Source organism: Lagenorhynchus albirostris, chromosome 10, assembly GCF_949774975.1.
Source record: "Lagenorhynchus albirostris chromosome 10, mLagAlb1.1, whole genome shotgun sequence".
Taxonomy (NCBI): Eukaryota; Metazoa; Chordata; class Mammalia; order Artiodactyla; family Delphinidae; genus Lagenorhynchus; species Lagenorhynchus albirostris.
In genome coordinates, this window is record NC_083104.1 from 65968692 (window position 1) to 65987711 (window position 19020).

Sequence of the window (19020 nt, forward strand, 5' to 3'; positions counted from 1 at the left end):
GTAAAATGTTCAGACCTGAAATATTTCACTAAACTTTTCTAACTTTCAATGCTTTAAACACTATATTTTAGAGGTACTGAAATTTGAGACCTCCTGATCTGAAGCTAATTCATGTAATTCCTGTGCATGCATCATTTGAAGAGAGGTCTACAAAATTATTTTCTTGTTTCGCCACAAATTCCAGGCTTTTGGACTTGTTAATCTTTAAATATAATTCCTGTGTTTCTTAAAGCCCCAGCATGAATTTCCGGTTTATAGAATCTTCTGGGTAATTGAGATTGTGCAATTGTGTCCAGCAACAGATCATATTGCATTTTCTGGTTCAGGCTGTTTGAGTTATGTTGCTGATGGCACTATGCTTGACATCTTTTTTCCATTTTTATAGTGTGCTGTTGATTTGCTAATTTTCGAAGATGTGTTTGGATCATTGCTCCTTTAATAGCTCATTAGTTTACCTCCATTTTTCATTCTTGAATTGACACATTAATTTTTGTGGTACCGAGTTTTTGTTTCCAATAATGTTTAAACCTTAAGGAGTGATACAGCAGAACAGCTCAACTATGGGGAGTTTAGTGAACTTGAAAAGAATTCCTTGCAAGGTTTCCCTACGTTGGTGTGAATAGCTCTGCCTTAGCTCTGGAGATCCAGATTTACATCGAAGTGCCATTAAAATGAACTCCATGTTTTTTTAGTACTGTACTTTTCTGGCTTTTAGAAACCATCGATATCTGACACTTGGAAGTAATTTTGTTAAACAGGTTTTTAAAAGTAGGTGATACATTCACATTGTATAAAATTCAGAAGGTATAAAAAAATAGCGAAAAGTTGCCTTTCCTTTCTTGTTCTCCAATTGTGCTATTCCTTTCCTCAGAGACAACCACTGTTAAGTTTCTTGTGTGTCTTTCCATGGAGGCAGTTCTGCTAAGGGTATTTAAGATGTAACCTATAGCATATTGGTGGAGAAAAATAACTGATGTTATGTGACAGTTGACCATAAACAAATGTAACTGATTTTGGATTAAAAGTATCAGAATTTAGATGTACAAGTGTTATCTCATTCAGAGTAGTTATTTGAAGTTGTTCTTTCAATTAGCAACTTTCAGGTGTGGCAGAAAACTTTTTTTTTAACTTCTCTTAGAATCCACTTTGGAGCCTGTGTTATTTTTCACTATCTTCATTTTCTTGAGAGCAGATTTAATTTTAGGAAATAACAAAATCAAACTGAATCTGAAATAATTTAGAAAATTGGACTGAAGTCTGGTGAAAAAGATTAGGTAGCCAGGTTGATGATACTGTTTTAGGTCAGATAGAAGTTGTAACCATAAAGTAATGACACAGAACTTCCTGTGTGACTTGTAGAACTAGATCTGAAGTCTGTTCCAAAAAAGAATCTCTGAAAGTATTTCAAGGAATGCAATGTCACTGAAATAATCTGTGTCAGTTTCCTAATTTGATTGCTCTGAAGTGTGATACACTTTGATGTGGAACTTAAAAAATTTTTTTTTTAAATATTAAGCCAATTTTCAGTATTTTAATTTGTACTAAGTATATATAGTAAAGCAAGTATGTAGCAACCTGAGTGATAACCAACCGTGAATTAAAGATCAAGGAATCAGACTAGAAATTTGGGAATTGATAAGGTTTTACAAATATGCCTTTCCTTTTTAAGGGGTAAAAGGAACTAAACTAAGTCTTGCAATTTTAAGGAACTTTGTTTTCTGTGAGGGGAAATGAAGCAAGATTTTTGAAGAATACATTGTTGCACAGCATTGATTTTGCGGTTTGGGGACAGAAGGAGGGGGAGGAGCTTTGTGGTGAGTTTAAGGAAATATAAACAGGAACTTAAATGCCTTTCCTCTGGTGTATGGGTTTTCCAGACACTTGCCTCTGATTACAGGAGGTGGGGCACTGGTACCATAAAATAGGTGAGTGTTGAGAATTATTCTTAAATCCTATTCAATCATTTATTAAACAATATTTATTGAGTACCAACTATGGACCAGATAGCAGGCTAGGTTTCTTGAGCTAGAGTGTTAAGCAAGACAGAATAAGACAGTCCATTCCCTGATAGGGTTTATAGCCTGATGCAAATAATAACTACATTTATGGATTGTGTTCTATGTTCCAGGCATTGTGCTGTGCATTTTATGTTTATCATCAGTATGTAAAGTGTATAACAAAACTTTTGGTAAAAGGATGGCAAAATTTACTAAGAAATCAAATCCAACTTCCTAAATGCTTTGTGGAACAAGATTGTGTGTAAATAACTAATAAAAATAAGTGAAGGACTTCCCTGGTGGCGCAGTGGTTAAGAATCCGCCTGCCAATGCAGGAGACATGGGTTCAAGCCCTGGTCCAGGAAGATCCCACATGCCACGGAGCAACTAAGCCCTTGCACCACAACTACTGAGCCTGTGCTCTAGAGCCCGCGAGCCACAACTACGGAGCCCGCGTGCTACAACTACTGAAGCCCATGCACCTAGAGCCCATGTTCCACAACAAGAGAAGCCACCGCAATGAGAAGCCCGCGCACTGCAACAAAGAGTAGCCTCCACTCACTCTAACTAGAGAAATCCTGTGCGCAGCAACGAAGACCCAACGCAGCCAAAAATAAATAGTAAAAAAAAAATTTATTAGAAAAAAAAGTGAAGCTAAATTTTTTTAGTATTAATGGCCCTTCACCATTTTAAATCTTTTCCTTTTTTTAGCATGAGCCAGGGCACGAATAAATAAAAGCACATCATTTTTGAGTATGCAAAGGTGACTTTCTTGACTCCTAATGAGTGAGAGGGGTGTGCCGTTTATTTTCCTAGTGGTGATAATACGCCCATGCTGATCTTGCTTCCCATTTGCTTTCCTTTGTAACCAAAAGCAAGGTGATTGTCTGCATGTTACCAGTGCCAACCAATAAATAGTTAAACACAATGGCAAATATTTGTATTATTGATACAGACTTTTAAGAAAGAGTTCAATCAGGTTGGCTATAAAGTCATCCTTTATTTATCGGATTCCATTTTCCACTGAAACCTTTCCACTGGCTCCCATTTTAAAATAAGGATATCCTGAACCTCTGACTTTTCAGTTCTGCCAGTTTAATTTCTTGATACTGAGGACTATGCTTTTGATTTCCCTCTAAATCAGCCTCAGAGATGATCTGCATTGACTTTGCCTTTCATGGGCAATAGTGCAGATGGTGCTGAGACCCTGGGGCTTAGGATTCAAAGGTGGAAGAAGTCACTGTGCTAGATCCCTCTCACTTTAGTATTAACTGACATTTTTATGGGATTTTACACTTCATAATGTATTTGCATTTCAAAGCATTATTATTCAGTTTTCACTGGCTCTGTGAAGGCTGGTATTATTAACCCAGTTGTATAGATGAGGAGCTGTACTCCTTAAAGGAATGGCATACTTGTCAGTGCTACTTTGGATTTGGTTCTGGGGTTTCAACACTTTAGAATTCTTTCCTGTACTTGTAGACTGCTAAGGTTGTGTGGTGGCACCTTCTCTTGTGCTGTTTGCCTCTCCCCTCCCTCCTTTTGTGAAGGAAGGGGTTGCTGGGTCACTTGAAATAGTAGAACTATGACTAACCAGTCCCACCAATGTCAGCCTAGCTAATCTGAGGTAATGACTTATTAAAGTCATATCTCTTCCTCAGAATTGATAGACCAAAAATGGACTCATTGCCCAGATTACATTTTTTCCTAAAGGATCATCAGTGCAACTAGTTAATTCCTGAATTTATGAATCCCCTTGGCTTGAAATTCTTCTGTGCACATTTTGGAAAGTTGAGATTCTCTGTATGTGCTTCTGTTATGTAAGTATAGTATAGGATATAAATAGAAATAACTGCCTCTCTAGGCCTTTGAAAATACACTGGACTTTTGCTCTTTACTGTGAAATTTGGTATTGATTTGTTTCTATCCAAGAGATATAATTACTATAGAGCTCAAAAAAACCTCATTATAAAGTGGCTTCCCTTGACTCTGGAACCTAGGAATATCATTTCATGGTTGCCATGTACTTGGAAGTGATGCACGGGTTTCTTCAGGACAAATAAAACCTCTTTAAACTTGAAAAAAAATTTTTTTAAATAAATGAAGCTTTTAGTATTAGAAGTAGTTGTCTTTGCATAGTCCTTCTGTAAGTTCAGTACATGTCTGTTAAGGATTTATAAAATTAACCAGTTTCCCAGCATTTTAGCCTTTTAATAATTTATTCTAGGGAGGAAGTAGATGGTGGCCTGTAAATTCTGCACTTTTGACAAATGGATTCTGGGCTTGGCTCCTAGGCTGAACGTGGGGGAGAAAGTACAGAAGAGAGAGGGGTGTAGAATGATCCCTAAGTTTTGGCCTTGGACAAATGGATATATCTAACTTTGGAGTCTTACAGGGCACAGGATCTAACTTTGGAGTCTTATAGGGAGAAGAGGATGGGTTCATGCTAATCTCCTTGAGGCCAGGACTTTGTTATACCGATACTTTGAGCACCTGTTATGCGTGGGTCACTCTTTAGGTGCTAGAGTATGAGCAAAACAGACAAAAATTTCTGCCCATAAGAAACTATATTCTGGGCTTCCCTGGTGGCGCAGTGGTTGAGAGTCCACCTGCCGATGCAGGGGACACGGGTTCGTGCCCCGGTCTGGGAGGATCCCACATGCCACGGAGCGGCTAGGCCCGTGAGCCATGGCTGCTGAGCCTGCGCGTCCAGAGCCTGTGCTCTGCAACGGGAGAGGCCACAACAGTGAGAGGCCTGCGTACTGCAAAAAAAAAAAAAACCCCAAAAAACTATATTCTAAGGGCAGGGGAATAAAAGTAGACAATAAACAAAAAATTAAAACTTATAACGTGTCAGGTGATAAATACTATGGGGGAATAAAGTAAGGAAAAGAGAGGGAATACTGGGATGGCTGTGTTGCACTTTTAAGCAGGGTAGACCTCAGTGATAAAGTGACAATTGAGCAACGACCTGAAGGAAGTGATGTAGTACACTGGTTGGGCCTGAATGGGGAGGGAAGAACAATTCCGTGTTGAGGGATCAGCACATGCCCTGAGGCAAAGGCCTCATTAGCATAGCTGGAAGACCAGTATGGCTCGAACTGAATGAACCAGGGGCCAAATAGTAGTAGGGGAAGCGAGTGGAGGGGCTACAGAGGTGCTGGGATCATAAAGGGTCTTATTTGCCTTTGTACGAATTGTGCCTTTTACTCTGAGAAGGGAGACCATGGAGGGTTATAACCAGAGGGGAGACATGATCTAACGTGTGTTTTAACAGATCACTCTGCTCTGGGGTCCCTGTTTTTTCATTTCTGTTCCTCACCCATTTAGAGGTGCTAACTGTAGTTTAGGGTAGAGTGGGGGAGTCAGATGAATTGGTGTACAGCCCTGATGTGTATTCAACAACTCTCATTCCAGGAAGGCTCAGTGTACCAGAGCCAGTACTTTTGGTGGGCCCTAGAAATGCAGGGTATTCCAGTCCAGCTCTTTAAATAACATGTGGAGCTTAACTTCACTTTTCAGGTTTCTGTTGCCAAAAGGGAGGGAGCAAAGAGATTAGCTCTAGACTTCTGACAAAAGAAGATTAGCCTGCTGGCAGGTTGAATGTTTTCTAACTTCTTTGGGCTTCTAGGTTTTTTCTTACTATTGGATTATTTTTAAAAAGTCATTTTTACCTTCTTTCAACTTTTAAGATCTCATTTATTTTCTGTTTTATTTGGCCCTGTATCTGCTTTACATTCCTCTGCCTTGCCCCCATCACAATAATTTTAGTAGAGGTTGGATTATTGTTACCTGTTAATAATGTTTTGGCTAGGAGCCCCCAATGACTTCTCTGTTAACTTGAATAAATCTTATAGATTGACAGATTCCACACATGTCACTGTATAAAAACCCATAGGATTTATTTACTTTTCTGCCTTTATAGATACAGGTTTCTCTCTTTTATGAAAGCCATCCCCCTTTTACTGCTCTATCATCTAGTTGCAGAAAATAAGTGTTCCTAAACACAGATTCCCATGACAACAAAACAAAAAGGTAATAGAACAAGTGTTTATTTTGTCTAGGCCTGCTGTCTGAGTAACTTTATACCCTGAGCATTTTGACTTCTGTTACCTTGAATGATGTTTCAGATTTCCTTGTTTTCCTCAAAACCTTCTCCTCTTAGGCCTTGGTGGCATTGTCACTACGCCTGTGACACGACGGAAGGTATGTGAGTGTGTGTGTCTTACTGTCAGTCTACCTGCAAGTATGCATCGGTTGCTTTACCAAGCTTACGGTCCAGAGTGTAGGCATCACACATCATTATGCAAAAAAAAAATCTGAACCAATTTCTTCTTTGTTTTCTTAAATTCATTAATTCAGCATGGCCAGTGCTAGGCACTGTAGTAGGTATTCTGTTTATAAAGACTGAAAAAACAAAAAAGCAGGAAGGGTTCCTGCTTTTGAAAATATCAGTCTGGAAGGGACACATTTATGTTGCTTTCTCAGAGATCGCTTTGTAAGTCCTCAGTAGCTTTTCTTTTCTGCATTCTTTCAGCTTAAGTTGCCATCTCAAATCTACCTTTATATTTCTAATGTGTCCCTTGAAATCTTCTTTTAGGTTTTTCTGTGTCTCTCTTGAATCTAGTGACGTACTGGTCACTTTTTACATCTAGGGCAACTTTTTGCAAGGATGTGTGTTTGAAATCTGTGTCAGAGAGACCTTTCCATCTGATTCAGAACTAGAAAGCGATGACATCAGCATGTGCCCGCAAGAGGTCAGAACTTCTACTTTTGATCTGCCAAGGGCTCAGGGAGGCTGTGGTTTAGGGGAGGAAAGGGGCAATGAGAGTAAGTGTCCTGTAGATCATTAACGCAGCCCTATAATTCCACATGGGGTAGTGTCTCTGCTGTGACCGTCTTCTCACCTGCAAATTATGTGCCCCTAACAATCATGCCTTTAGTCCGTCCTGTGACACTGAACTTGAGGTGTCTGGTTTACCCAAGTATTTTCTGAACTCTTCATTCTTGTATTTCCTTATCCCTGTAATAGATATAACTTTATTCCTAGAAATAAATGCTTTATTCTTTTGTTTTTTTTTTTTTTTTTTAGCGATACGCGGGCCTCTCACTGTTGTGGCCTCTCCCGTTGTGGAGCACAGGCTCCGGACGCGCAGGCTCAGCAGCCATGGCTCACGGGCCCAGCCGCTCCGCGGCATGTGGGATCCTCCCGGACCGGGGCACGAACCCGTGTCCCCTGCGTCGGCAGGGGGACTCTCAACCACTGCGCCACCAGGGAAGCCCTAAATGCTTTATTCTTAATCCCCAGTAGCTATTTCTTTTTTCCCCCTTCATCAAATCCTGCATCGAGGGCTTTAGGTAGCTTGAACCTTCTTGAACTTAGACTTTTGAATACTAGTTTCTATTTACGTTTTCTTCCCTAGGCTACCAAATACTTGTAAAAATCTTAGTTATCTTTCTCACTTGGTATAATAAAACATGACTCCTTCATGATTTTAGTATTAAATTGAAGTGAAATTTTGATGTTGGCATCTTACACTGATATGCTTTTAATAATTTCCTCATCTGACATTATAAGTTTGGCTTGGTTCATTTTCTGATACCTAGGTTAGTGGCCTAAATGCCTTATGCTTTGAATGATCTGCTTTGAAATTAGCAGTCTCAGTGATATTGATGCTAAAGGGAGCAAAAAGGAAAAAATAGCAAATTAAGAGAACATGCAGTGAGTATTATGAGCATCTATCAAGCCGTGCTTACATTCCCAAATATAGTATAACACTAGGGTTACTCCTCCTGTTGACATCTTGGGTTGATAATTTTTTTTGTTGTGAGGACTATCTTGTGCATTGTAGGATATTTAGCAGCAACCCCGTACCCTACCCACTAGATGCCAGTTGCAGCCTCCAGTTGTGACAACCAAAAATGTCTCTAGACATTGCCACATGTCCTCTGGGGCAAAATCACCTTTGGTTGAGAACTGCTTATATAACCCTATATATTTGGATTGATTGGCCCTGAGTAAAAACTAGATAGGATAACTTGAACCTTCCACCTGCAAAAAGAAACACTGTACTTTCTGTGCATATTCCCTTTGAATTCATTGTCTGATACAGTCTCAACAGTGTCTTGTTCATATACTATACATTCAAATTTATACTTCCAAACCTAATATCAAGAATGTCTAACTCTGGATTTCAAGTCTATTGAAAGGTAATGTTTCATGCTTTCCCTTGATTATTTTTCTACATACTTCTTGAGGACAATCTCAGAGATGTAGCACTAACTACCCTAGGATTAGATTCATGTTATAAACTTGTATGGTTCAGCCTTAGATATGTGGAACTGATATTTGAAGGAAGCTTATCACTAGCACTAATGAATGACAGTGGTCATGAAAATTACAATCAGGGAATAAGCCAATTGCCTGAAGATTTCTATAAAGCAACATAATTTTGAAAGTTTGAAATGTATGTATTTTTATATTTATGTTTTAGATTTGCTGTAGTGAAAGAAATCTGTTGGTCATCCATCTGATAGTGTTAAATGTCCACCAGTGTCTAAAAGAAAGACATAAAATATTAGTGAACTATGTATATATATATAAAGGTATTGATGTATACAGAGATGTGAGGGCCCTGTGGGCTATAGTAGTTGGCATGTTTCAAGAAGGAAGGATTTGAAGATTGTTTGGTTTTTTTTAAAATAAATTTATTTATTTATTGGCTGTGTTGAGTCTTCTTTGCTGCACTCGAGCTTTCTCTAGTTGTGGCGAGCGGGGGCTACTCTTCGTTGTGGTGCACGGGCTTCTCATTGCAGTGGCTTCTCTTGTTGCAGAGCACGGGCTCTAGGCGCGCAGGCTTCAGTAGTTGTGGCTCACAGGCTCTAGAGCGCAGGCTCAGTAGTTGTGGCACACGGGCTTAGTTGCTCCGCGGCATGTGGGATCTTCCCGGACCAGGGCTCGAACCTGTGTCCCCTGCATTGGCAGGCGGATTCTTAACCACTGTGCCACCAGGGAAGCCCTGAAGGTTGTTTTGAAGGATGGGTAGTATTTGGAGCATTTCTAGAAAGGGAACTTTTTAGGTAACAGGAGAAAACATAACTAAGAGAATTAGATATGAGATGGACTGCCCTGACAAGGGTAGTATCTCAGATAGGGTGAACCCAATTGTGGTTTTCATTCTGGTTGTGTTTCAGAATCACTTGTGGAACTTTTAAACATATAGATGCTTGGGTCCTACCCCCAGAAATTAAGAATTAGGTCTGGAGTAGGGTTAAGGCAACTGCAGTTTTCTAGGCAATAGAGAGCTAGTTACAGTTTCTTGAGTTGTAAAGTAGGGAGGGAAAGTATTTTAAAATTGGTTTGATTGGAGTGTTACAGAATGGATTAGAGAAAGCAAATATATTGCTTTGTAAAAGTCTCTAGTAATTTATGTGTGTATCTGTTTAATCTGACTCCCCAGCTAGGTTTCTCAATTCCTTGAGGTCAGGAACTATCTGCTTCGGTATGTATTTACTAATCTTGCATTATGTTCCTGAAGATAAACAGATAAATAAACTATAGCTTCTGCTCTCCTTCAAAGTCTAAATTGGGAAACAAATATATATAGGAATACCTTTTTTTTCAGTTTAGTGTCTAAAGAATTGGCTACATTATGTTTCTGATTGTAGTAGTTCCTAGATCCTATCCATTAACTGCTGAATAAATGTGCATTTTAACTTGAAAGGAAACGATATTTTAGTTTTCCGTAACATGACAACAAATGATCAAGGATTTGGGTCCTTGGTTATATTTTAATAACCTGCCCTATCTTACTGTTATTTCAGAAATATACTCAACCTCAAATTTGAGAGTAAGAGATCTAAAAATATATGTTGAGAATTTACTATGTGATAAACCCCATGCTGGAAGCTGATCATGAAAGTATTATATAATAGCACGTTCATTTCCACTTGGAAAATTTACTACTTGTCTTTTATAGTTCATAAAGTACTTATACATAATTATCTTATGTGAGCCTCAAAACAGCATTGTAAGATAAGCAGAGCTAGTGACACCCCCATTTTATTGATCTGGAAACAGGCTCGTAGAAGCTTTGGCCAAGATCACTTGCTAGGAAGTTCCAGAACCAAAGCTAGAACTGAAATCTTTTGACTACTGGTTTACTTTTTTCTATGTCAGACTGCCTATGTTTATGCTTAACAGAATTTTTTGAGATCAGATCATCGAAATACTGCAAACAGAGACCATTCACTAGGATGTAAGAGTAGCTTTGTTAAGTTGAATTTCAGAGGTTTTTTTTCTAGAGCAATAAAAAAGTACTTATCTAGTGTTACCAAAAGTAAGCAAGATATTTTCCAGTGTTTTGACTTTTAAAAATCAAGTTGCTAAAAATAATGATATGAAAATTATTTGATACTCCTCCCTTAAAGAGGTGGTGCTTTAATTCTCCTCCCCTTGAGTGAAGACTATTTAGTAACTCACTTCTCTAAAGTATAGACTGTGGCAGGAATGATGGAGTGTGACTTCTGCAGGTAGGTCATAAAAGACATTGTGACTCCTGCTTTTGTCGTTCTCTGAGATCATATGCTCTAGGGCAGTTTCTCAGCCTCGGTACTATTGGCATTTGGGGCCAGAGAATTCTTTGTTTTGAAGGATATTTAGCAGTAACCTTGGCCTTTACCCACCATTTCCACTAGCAACACTCCCTCCATCGCCACCACACACTCCCAGTTGTCTTAGACCTTGTCAGATGTCCTCTGAGGAGTAAAATTGCCCTGTGTTGAGAACCATAGGGCTGCTACATTGAGAAGACACTGAAGCAGCCCTATGGAGAGGTACACATTTCAAAGAACTGAGGCCTGCCAACACCGAGTGAGTGAACCATCTTAGAAGTGGATCCTGCAGCCTCAGTCAAGCCTTCAGATGACTCTAGCTTGACCAACATCTTGACTGCAACTTCAGGAAAAACCATGAGCCAGAACCACCCAGCTAGGCTGCTCCTGAATTCCTGACCCACAGAACCTGAGATACTAAATCTTGTTTAAGGCACCAAATTTGAGGGTAATTTATTATCTAGTGCTAGATAATTAATACTCTTAAGTGTTACTATAAAAATATATATATGTGTGTTTGTGTATATATATATGTGTGTGTGTGTGTATATATATATATGTGTGTGTGTACAAATATATAGATAGATAGATAGATATGTCATATAAGATGGAGAGTCACAGACATAGCAAAACCCAAAAGTTGTGAAGTCATGTCAGTGCCTGTTATGTACATCTCTAGTCATGATCATAGCATATATTTGTAGGGTGCTTTTCTGGATATGAAGGCTATGAACACTATTACTGTACAAGACTTTTTTTTTTTGCGGTACGCAGGCGTCTCACCGTTGTGGCCTCTTCTGTTGCGGAGCACAGGCTCCGGACACGTAGGCTCAGTGGCCATGGCTCACGGGCCTAGCCACTCCACAGCATGTGGGATCCTCCCGGACCGGGGCACGAACCTGTGTCCCCTGCATCGGCAGGCAGACTCTCAACCACTGTGCCACCAGGGAAGCCCTGTACAAGACTTTTAATTGTAGCAGCAAGGCAAAGTTGATTGATGGTAATACTAAATAGTTACAATGTAATATATATGTTTAGTCTGTTCAGTATTTCAGATTTGCTTGAAAGGAGTTAAAATTATTTATTGATAACTTCTAAAACATTTGTTATTGAAATTTTCAAACACATAAAAGTAGAGAAGATATAAAGCCGTGGTGGGAACATTCTAATGAGGCTTTGGAAAGTAATCCCCTTTAAAAGAAATGAAATAATCCATGTGTAATATTTTTGCATTCAGTATGGGATAACTGTTGCTCTTGATGCAGATACATACTTCACATTTGCAATCAAAGATATATGTTAACTGACACCACTGCAGCTTTTAAAGCTTCAGTGAAGAAATTATTACAAAATAATTTCTACAAATTTCTATAAATTTCTGTAAATCTTACAAAATTATTCTTACTTCAGACGGAGCTTTCAGCAAATGAAGATTAAGTGCATTTTAATTGCAAATGGTTTGGGATTTTTAGATGGTATGCCTAAGTGAATTTCTACATTGTTTGAATGTTAGTTTCCATCAGCCTAGTAAAAATGGAAGCAGTTTGTGAAAAACATTTTTGTTCTAGTAGTTTAGAAGCTTTTGCAGCAGGAATTGGATCAGATTAGTTAGGAATGGCAAGTATTAGCATATATGTTGCCATTCCCTGAGTGCCAGCCCCATGGCTAATGTCCCTAATAAATCCTATCACAAATACATTTTTCTATCTGAATGAGATTTTCATGAAAATACTGAATTTGCCTAAAAGTTCTTGAACTGTAAGTTTCTGCAAGGCAAGGTAAGTGATCAATTAAATGACTCTTTTTTCCATTCCAGGCTGCTTCTCTATTGGTAAGGTTTTTCATGTGTCATTTGTGTTTTTTTTAACCTCTGAGAAGAATTTTTAGAAACTGAAAAGCTGGGGATTGGTCATATTGCACGTACTTGTAACAACTGTATTAATAACATCTGATTTTCTTCCTATCAATATGAAAGTGTTATTGTAAGAAATTGAATTCCATTTTAAAATACTATATATAGTGCAAGTAGATCATTTTGTGATTTATTTTAAAAATGAAAATGTAAGGTAGACATTCAAACAAGATATTTGAGAGTTAATAAAAGGTATTTAAAGAGAGCTAACAATGTTTCAAATGGTAAGAGTTTTTAAAGTCAACTTTAAGTCCCTTGCTACTCTAAAGAATATTTTTGAAGTTCTCAAATTAAAACTTGAGTTATTGTTTTTGCATAAAGTTGCCTTTATTTTCATGACATTGTTTCCAAAATGGAGGGGCAGAGCATAAGCATCAAAAGTACAGTGGCACTTGCACATTTGTCTGAATTTAGAAGAAAGAAAAAGTAGGTTTCTGTAGTAGAGAGAGATGTGCTGAAAATATTTCCAGTATGGTATTTGCTAATATTTTTGTCAAGTTGTTATAGGTAAAGAGAAAGTTCAAAGTTAGTCATCTGAATTACTTAGTTATTTAGAAACTCTTGAAAACTGTTATCAATTAACCTGAATTCAGTTGGAAAAAAGCCTCAAATTATATGGGGAAGAGATGTCATCTCTTTGCAAATTATTTATCTCCATGTAGATATTTTAATGAATTCAATGTATTAATGACAATTTGTTAATTCAGTGTAACTACGGATTTTAATATATTTAAATATTTCCATTGGGACTTCCCTGGTGGCACAGTGGTTAAGAATCTGCCTGCCAATGCAGGGGACATGGGTTCAAGCCCTACTCTGGGAAGCTCCCACATGCCACGGAGGAACTAAGCCTGTGCACCACAACTGCTGAGCCTGCGTGCCACAACTAATGAAGCCCACGTGCCTAGAGCCCGTGCTCTCCAACAAGAGAAGCCACTGCAATGAGAAGCCCGCTCACTGCATCTAGAGAAAAACCCACATGCAGCAGCAAAGACCCAAGGCGGCCAAAAATTTAAATAAATAAATAAATAAAGTTTTTTTAAAAAATGTTTCCATTAATTTCCAAAAATACGTAAAATTGTGTTGTCTTCTTAACCATTATTGACCGTTCATTTTTTCCTTAACATCATTCAAGGATTAGAGAAGTTGTCTGTGACCATTAAAAGAAATTATAAAATCGTTTATGATTCCCACAAATTACTCAGATACTTGCCAGGTGATTGCTCATTCTTCATTTTGTTGGGGAAAACCCAAATTGTTTTTTGAGGAAAATCCTGATGCAGGCATTTATACTCTGATGCTCTGTGGACGTGGGCAGTTGTCCTGGTTAGGCAGCATCTCACTTTTCTTAAGACGTTGTCTCTCTTCCTTTGCTCACTCAGCATGTTGATCTGCCTTTGCCTTGCAACACAGACACTCTCCAAGCCAGGTTCCAGTCATGGAGCATAAATACAAAGTCCCTGTGTCTCTATCTATCAAAAGCTCAGTTGATGGAAATCATCTTTGGAGGATTGTCTGAGGAATATGGAGCTTATTATCTATTTTTCTAGAAACACTTAAGATTTCCTCTTGGATTAAGTAAGTCTGTCAGAGAGCAGTGTGCTGTGCTGTTTTGTCCTCTCCTCCCTGCCTTTGATAATGAACTGTATTTTGGCCTTATGAAACGGTCTCCACTGATGGATGCTCTAAGTAAAGAACCATCTGAAACCCACTATTATAATTGTGTAAGGATGTTGATTAGGACATTTTTACCACATTATACAGTGTCTCCTTCATAAACATACACAGGAGGAACTCTTCTCAGGTGTTATTACAAGAATAATTATGCCTCTCTTCAGTTCTCTGAGTACCTGGTTTGTTTTTATTATATGGTTCCTATGATTCATGTCTTAACTGGTTGTATTCTCTTTGTGATGGCCTTAGTGGGCTCAGAGCCAAATTTGGGGCCCACCTCTAACAGGTATTTAGAAAGGACCTCACAATAAACATTTGCACTAACCTCACCCATACATAATTTCTTATCTTGTTTATTTTTCCCCTAGTCATTTATTCTTATGTCAAGTTGTATGTATATAGTTCTAGGCTACTTTAAATCCATTGTGAAATAAAGCAGGGTATATGTAAGTAAATTTAGAATTAAACAAAATTAGGATATTAAGAACCTAGTAAGCCACTATTTTTTCAGGGAGAGGGGAGGCAGGTATGAACGTATAACAAAACATTTAATTTTATTTAATGAATATTATTTTGTCCTAGGCACTGGATTCACAGTCAACAGTAGATACATGATGATGACAGTCTAATATTATAATATGTTTTTAATGAATTTTATATTTCTCCCTTTAATTTTTTTTTACCATAGCAATGTTTTTTGTAAAGTATGAATTAATTTTAGAACTTTATGAGTTTACAATTGGGAGAAAAACTTATTGAGCAGTGTGTCCTGGATTTTATTCAGTTGTTTGGAGAACCTGATTTTCATAAAGGTAATTCCATGTTATGATGTTGCTCATGAAAACACAGTTTTATTTGTAGTTACAGTTTTTTAAATGTGATTAAGAGGAATCTTCCCAACTGTAATACTAGTAAGTGTAATAATAAAGGCAAGCCAGTAGCTGGGGTTGTCCTTATCTCAGGCTGCTTGGCATCCTGGAAAAAGAGCCCTGAAATTAGACAGATCTGAGTCTGAATCCCACTGCATATGAGTTATATGCCATTCAGTGAGTTGTTAATGTTTCTGACCATTAGTTTCTTATTTTGGAAAGTAAATATAACTATCTCACAAAGTTATGAGGATTGAATGAAATGTTTCCCAAATAATATGTGGTATGATCAGGTATTCAATAACTTGAATTTCTTCTCTGAGTATTCAGTTGGTTTTATCAGATGATCTTTAAAAAATTATTAGGAATTTCTGCTTTGGGTAATTACAATGTTCAATTTAGGATGAAATATGTGGTTTCCTCTTTCTCCAAATATTGCTTTGATTAGTGATAGAACAGGTTAGGTCAGAGTTAAATGCTTAAAGAGGTGGGGGAGGGGATGGATCATATATTCTTTGCTTCAGCAACTTTTGCCATAAGGATTACTAACTAACAGAGCAGTTTCTCTGAACAATTCCTGTTTGCTCTCTCCTGTAAGTAAAGTATATTTTAAAAGGTGGGAATATGTGTCCTTTGAAGTAGAATTTATTAGTCTCTTCTAAGGAAGTCATGCAATTATGGAAGAAGCAATGTGAGTGAAGATGTCCATTGTAGTAGTGTTTGTATTATTTGTGTATGTGAATGAATGGAATAGCTTATAAGGCCCATCAATAAGAGAATGAGTAGTTTGTGGTTCAGATATTTTTGAAATTGTTGTGAATGATTAGTAAAATAGAAAATTCTTACGGCTTAGGTAAGGTGGGTACAAATTTATTTATATACTTTGAGTATAGCTATGTAAGGATCATTCGAAGGAAATATACCTGTCAGCAGTGGTTTTATGAAAGTTAGAAAGCATGCCTCTTTTTGTTTGTTTTAGGGTAACAGAAAAGCACAGACGATTTATGCTTCTGACTTTACTAATAACCTTGTTAAAAGATATAAGCTCATTTTTTTAAAAAGTCAGAGGATAGAAAAATATACATTAAAAAGCAAAAGTGTTAAAAGTCCTGAGTATATTAGACATTTATTCTCTGCTTATGTGTGTATATCTGAATGAGTATACATATTTTTCCCCCACAGATGGGGATAATTCTTTACTTCTGAAACTTGTTCTCTTTCCCATCAGCAGTATAACAAGTACATATTAGTATGTGGAGGGTCTTGTTAATGGCTGCAGTACACGGTACATGAGAATGTACCATAGTTTAAACTCTGCTGTATTGGATATTAAGGTAGTTTCTAGTTTTGTTCTTGTGAACTGGCTGCAATGAACATTTATGTATTTTGAACCCAACTTATATATTTTTAAACCCAACTTACATATTTTTGAACCCAACTTTTTAAAAAGTGTAATAGTTGCACTGTATTATTGGGCATTCTTTGCTTTCATGTATGTTTCATCATCCCAGTTAGATGGTTAAGTTCTTTGATATCAGGTACTATGTTTAATGTTTCTTTTGTATCCACAAAGAATCTCATGAAGGAGATTTTTCAGTAAATGCTTAGGAAGTGATATTTTGGTATTTGTGAGTTATTACATCATTGACTCCTTTATAATGTTTTAGAGTCATAGTATAACTTTAGGGATTAAAAACTCCCCCTTGATAAAGTAATGTATATTGAGTGAAAGTTATTTCTTATGAAATACTTTTCATTAATATTATCCTGAGTTCAATGTAAGATAACAGGAAAAACTTTCCTTATGAAATGCAATTAATTATAGTGGGACGCATTTTAGAAAAGAAACAGAGTCCGTACGATTAGAATATATTTAAAATGGACTGAACTGGTGGCTAGGTTGAACTTGCTTTTCTGTTATGGTTAAAGAGTTCATGTTTGAAACACATCACTTGGATTTGAATCCCAGCTCTGCCATTTTCTGTCTGTGTGGGCACATTAGTTAACCTCTCGGTGCCTCAGTTCTCTCATCTGTATAATGGGAATAATAATAATGTCTTCTTATAAAGTTGTGATAAAGATGTTCATTCATGTAAAGATTAAAACCAATGCCTAACAATAATAAACACTCAACACACATGTAAGTTTTTAACATTAATACCAGTTTTTTGTTGGATGCTATTGAATTTATAAGAATTGAGGGCCAAATGATAAAGTTGAAGTTTTTCTTTCATACTTCATTTTATACTTTTGTAAAGCAGTTATTGAGAATGGGCCACGTGCCAGATATTAAGCTAAGTCCTATGGAATACAGTACTGAATAAAACAGAAGACACTTCCTGCCCTCAAGGTGCTTATGATGAGTGGAAAACGCAGACATTATTATGTCTAATATTTGAGCTTTACCATGGCCAGGCCCTTTGCTAAACCTACTGCAAAAATTATCACATTTAATCCTAACAAACATCGGACAGATTAGATATAAACGTTATCCTCATTTTATATATGAGGCCGAGAGAATTTAATTAACCTCCTCAAGGTTATATAACTACTAACTGGCAGAACTGGAATTAAAATCCAGAGTCTAATACCAAAGCCCCAGTCCTTATTTAACCACTCTGCTGGGTGGTAAATAAACATACAGTAATAAATTGTGATTATTGGGGTCTGTAGGGTACTGATTAATCCTAGCTTGCCTTTTGCTTAATAGATACAGGAGTCAAATAGAGATAAAAATATGTACTTTATTACTGGAAAGCTAGCGCGGAGAATGACTTGGACAGGTGGCTCAAGTGGGCGTCTTCTTTCTTCTCCACTGAATTGAACTTGCACACTCAGTTGCAGGCATGTCAGCTAGAAACCCGATGGCATTCCTTGCTCCAAGAGGCCCCAACAGGCTTCCCAGCAGAGGAGAGGGGAAAATACTCAGCCTGCGGGTAGGCAGGCAGACTCTGAGGTGAAGAGCTGAAGAGGATGGGTCACACAGGAGGCCAGGAAATTGGACATGCCCTCCACCTGGATGCTGAAGTTGCCAGGAATGATGACAGAAGTTGGGAGGGGCGAGAGACTTTAAGATAGGACTTTAAGATGGAAAATTCCAGGTCAGTGGATGACAGCAACAGAGGGAGAGATGTTTGTGAGCAGGAGCTTGTGTAAATCAAAGGGAAAATTATGGTCTGGAAGTGGAAACAGTTGGCAAGGAGGACATCTACGCCACCTGCTAGCCGTGAGGTGCGTGGGATATGAGAGTGAGAATCCACTCTAATGGCATGGCTATAAGAGAAGTAGTGTCTTCAAGGTACAGCCTGGTTTCAATTAAAGCAAGGAGATGGGGGAAAGTTCAGAAGTGAAGATTTACAGGAGTTTATTACAAATTGGGAGTTGAAGAGCAAGGACATAAGGTAAGGATTTGGGAGCGAAGGGAGGGGAACTTCTGGAGCCAGAGTCATATGGGAAAGAGGGTTTGGTGAGAATAGATGATCCGAAAGCCTTGGATGTACCCATTAGAGACTGGAGATAAACAGGAGGATGAGACATGATAGAATTAACCCAAACAGTCTCTAAAAATAATTAGAATACACATCATTTCTTGCTGTAGATGTCCTGTATGATCTGGCCTCTGCCTGTATCTCTAACCTCATTCTTTTCCTCGCTCCCCTTGCTCCTCGTTTCTTTTGTCACTCCAGCATACCATATTTTTTCTACCTCTGTTTTATTTTTCCTTTGTTTGCACTTGCTTTTCTGAGAGGCAGCGTAGGAAAATAGTTAATAGTGTGAGCTCTGGATCCAGACTTCCTGCACTGTCACTCTCTAGCTTTGTGACTGTGGGCAAGTTATTTATACTCTCTTGTGCTTCAGTTTCCTTATCTGTCAACTGGGGAATGATAATAAAGACTCACTAAATGTTAATAATATTATTTTTTCTTCTGCTTGAGGCTCTTTTCCACTATATCTT

General features: G+C 37.8%; 1 protein-coding gene across 7 annotated transcripts in view; it reads left to right on the forward strand.

The window, feature by feature from the left end:
* Nucleotides 1-19020, forward strand: part of MAPK14 (mitogen-activated protein kinase 14) — a 72451-nt gene that overhangs the window by 1600 nt on the left and 51831 nt on the right. Inside the window, exon 2 of one of the 7 annotated variants that reach the window (XM_060162708.1) lies at nt 14885-15008. The exons of 3 other annotated variants lie outside the window; for them this stretch is intronic. Coding sequence is in view for 2 of the 4 variants with exons in the window: in XM_060162705.1 (XP_060018688.1) it covers nt 18196-18296 (101 nt within the window). In the remaining 2 variants the exon portion in view is untranslated. Of the gene's footprint in view, nt 1-14884; nt 15009-18166; nt 18297-19020 lie in introns of those variants that run through there. 3 more of the 7 variants (XR_009542933.1, XM_060162705.1, XM_060162704.1) reach the window with 3 other exon arrangements.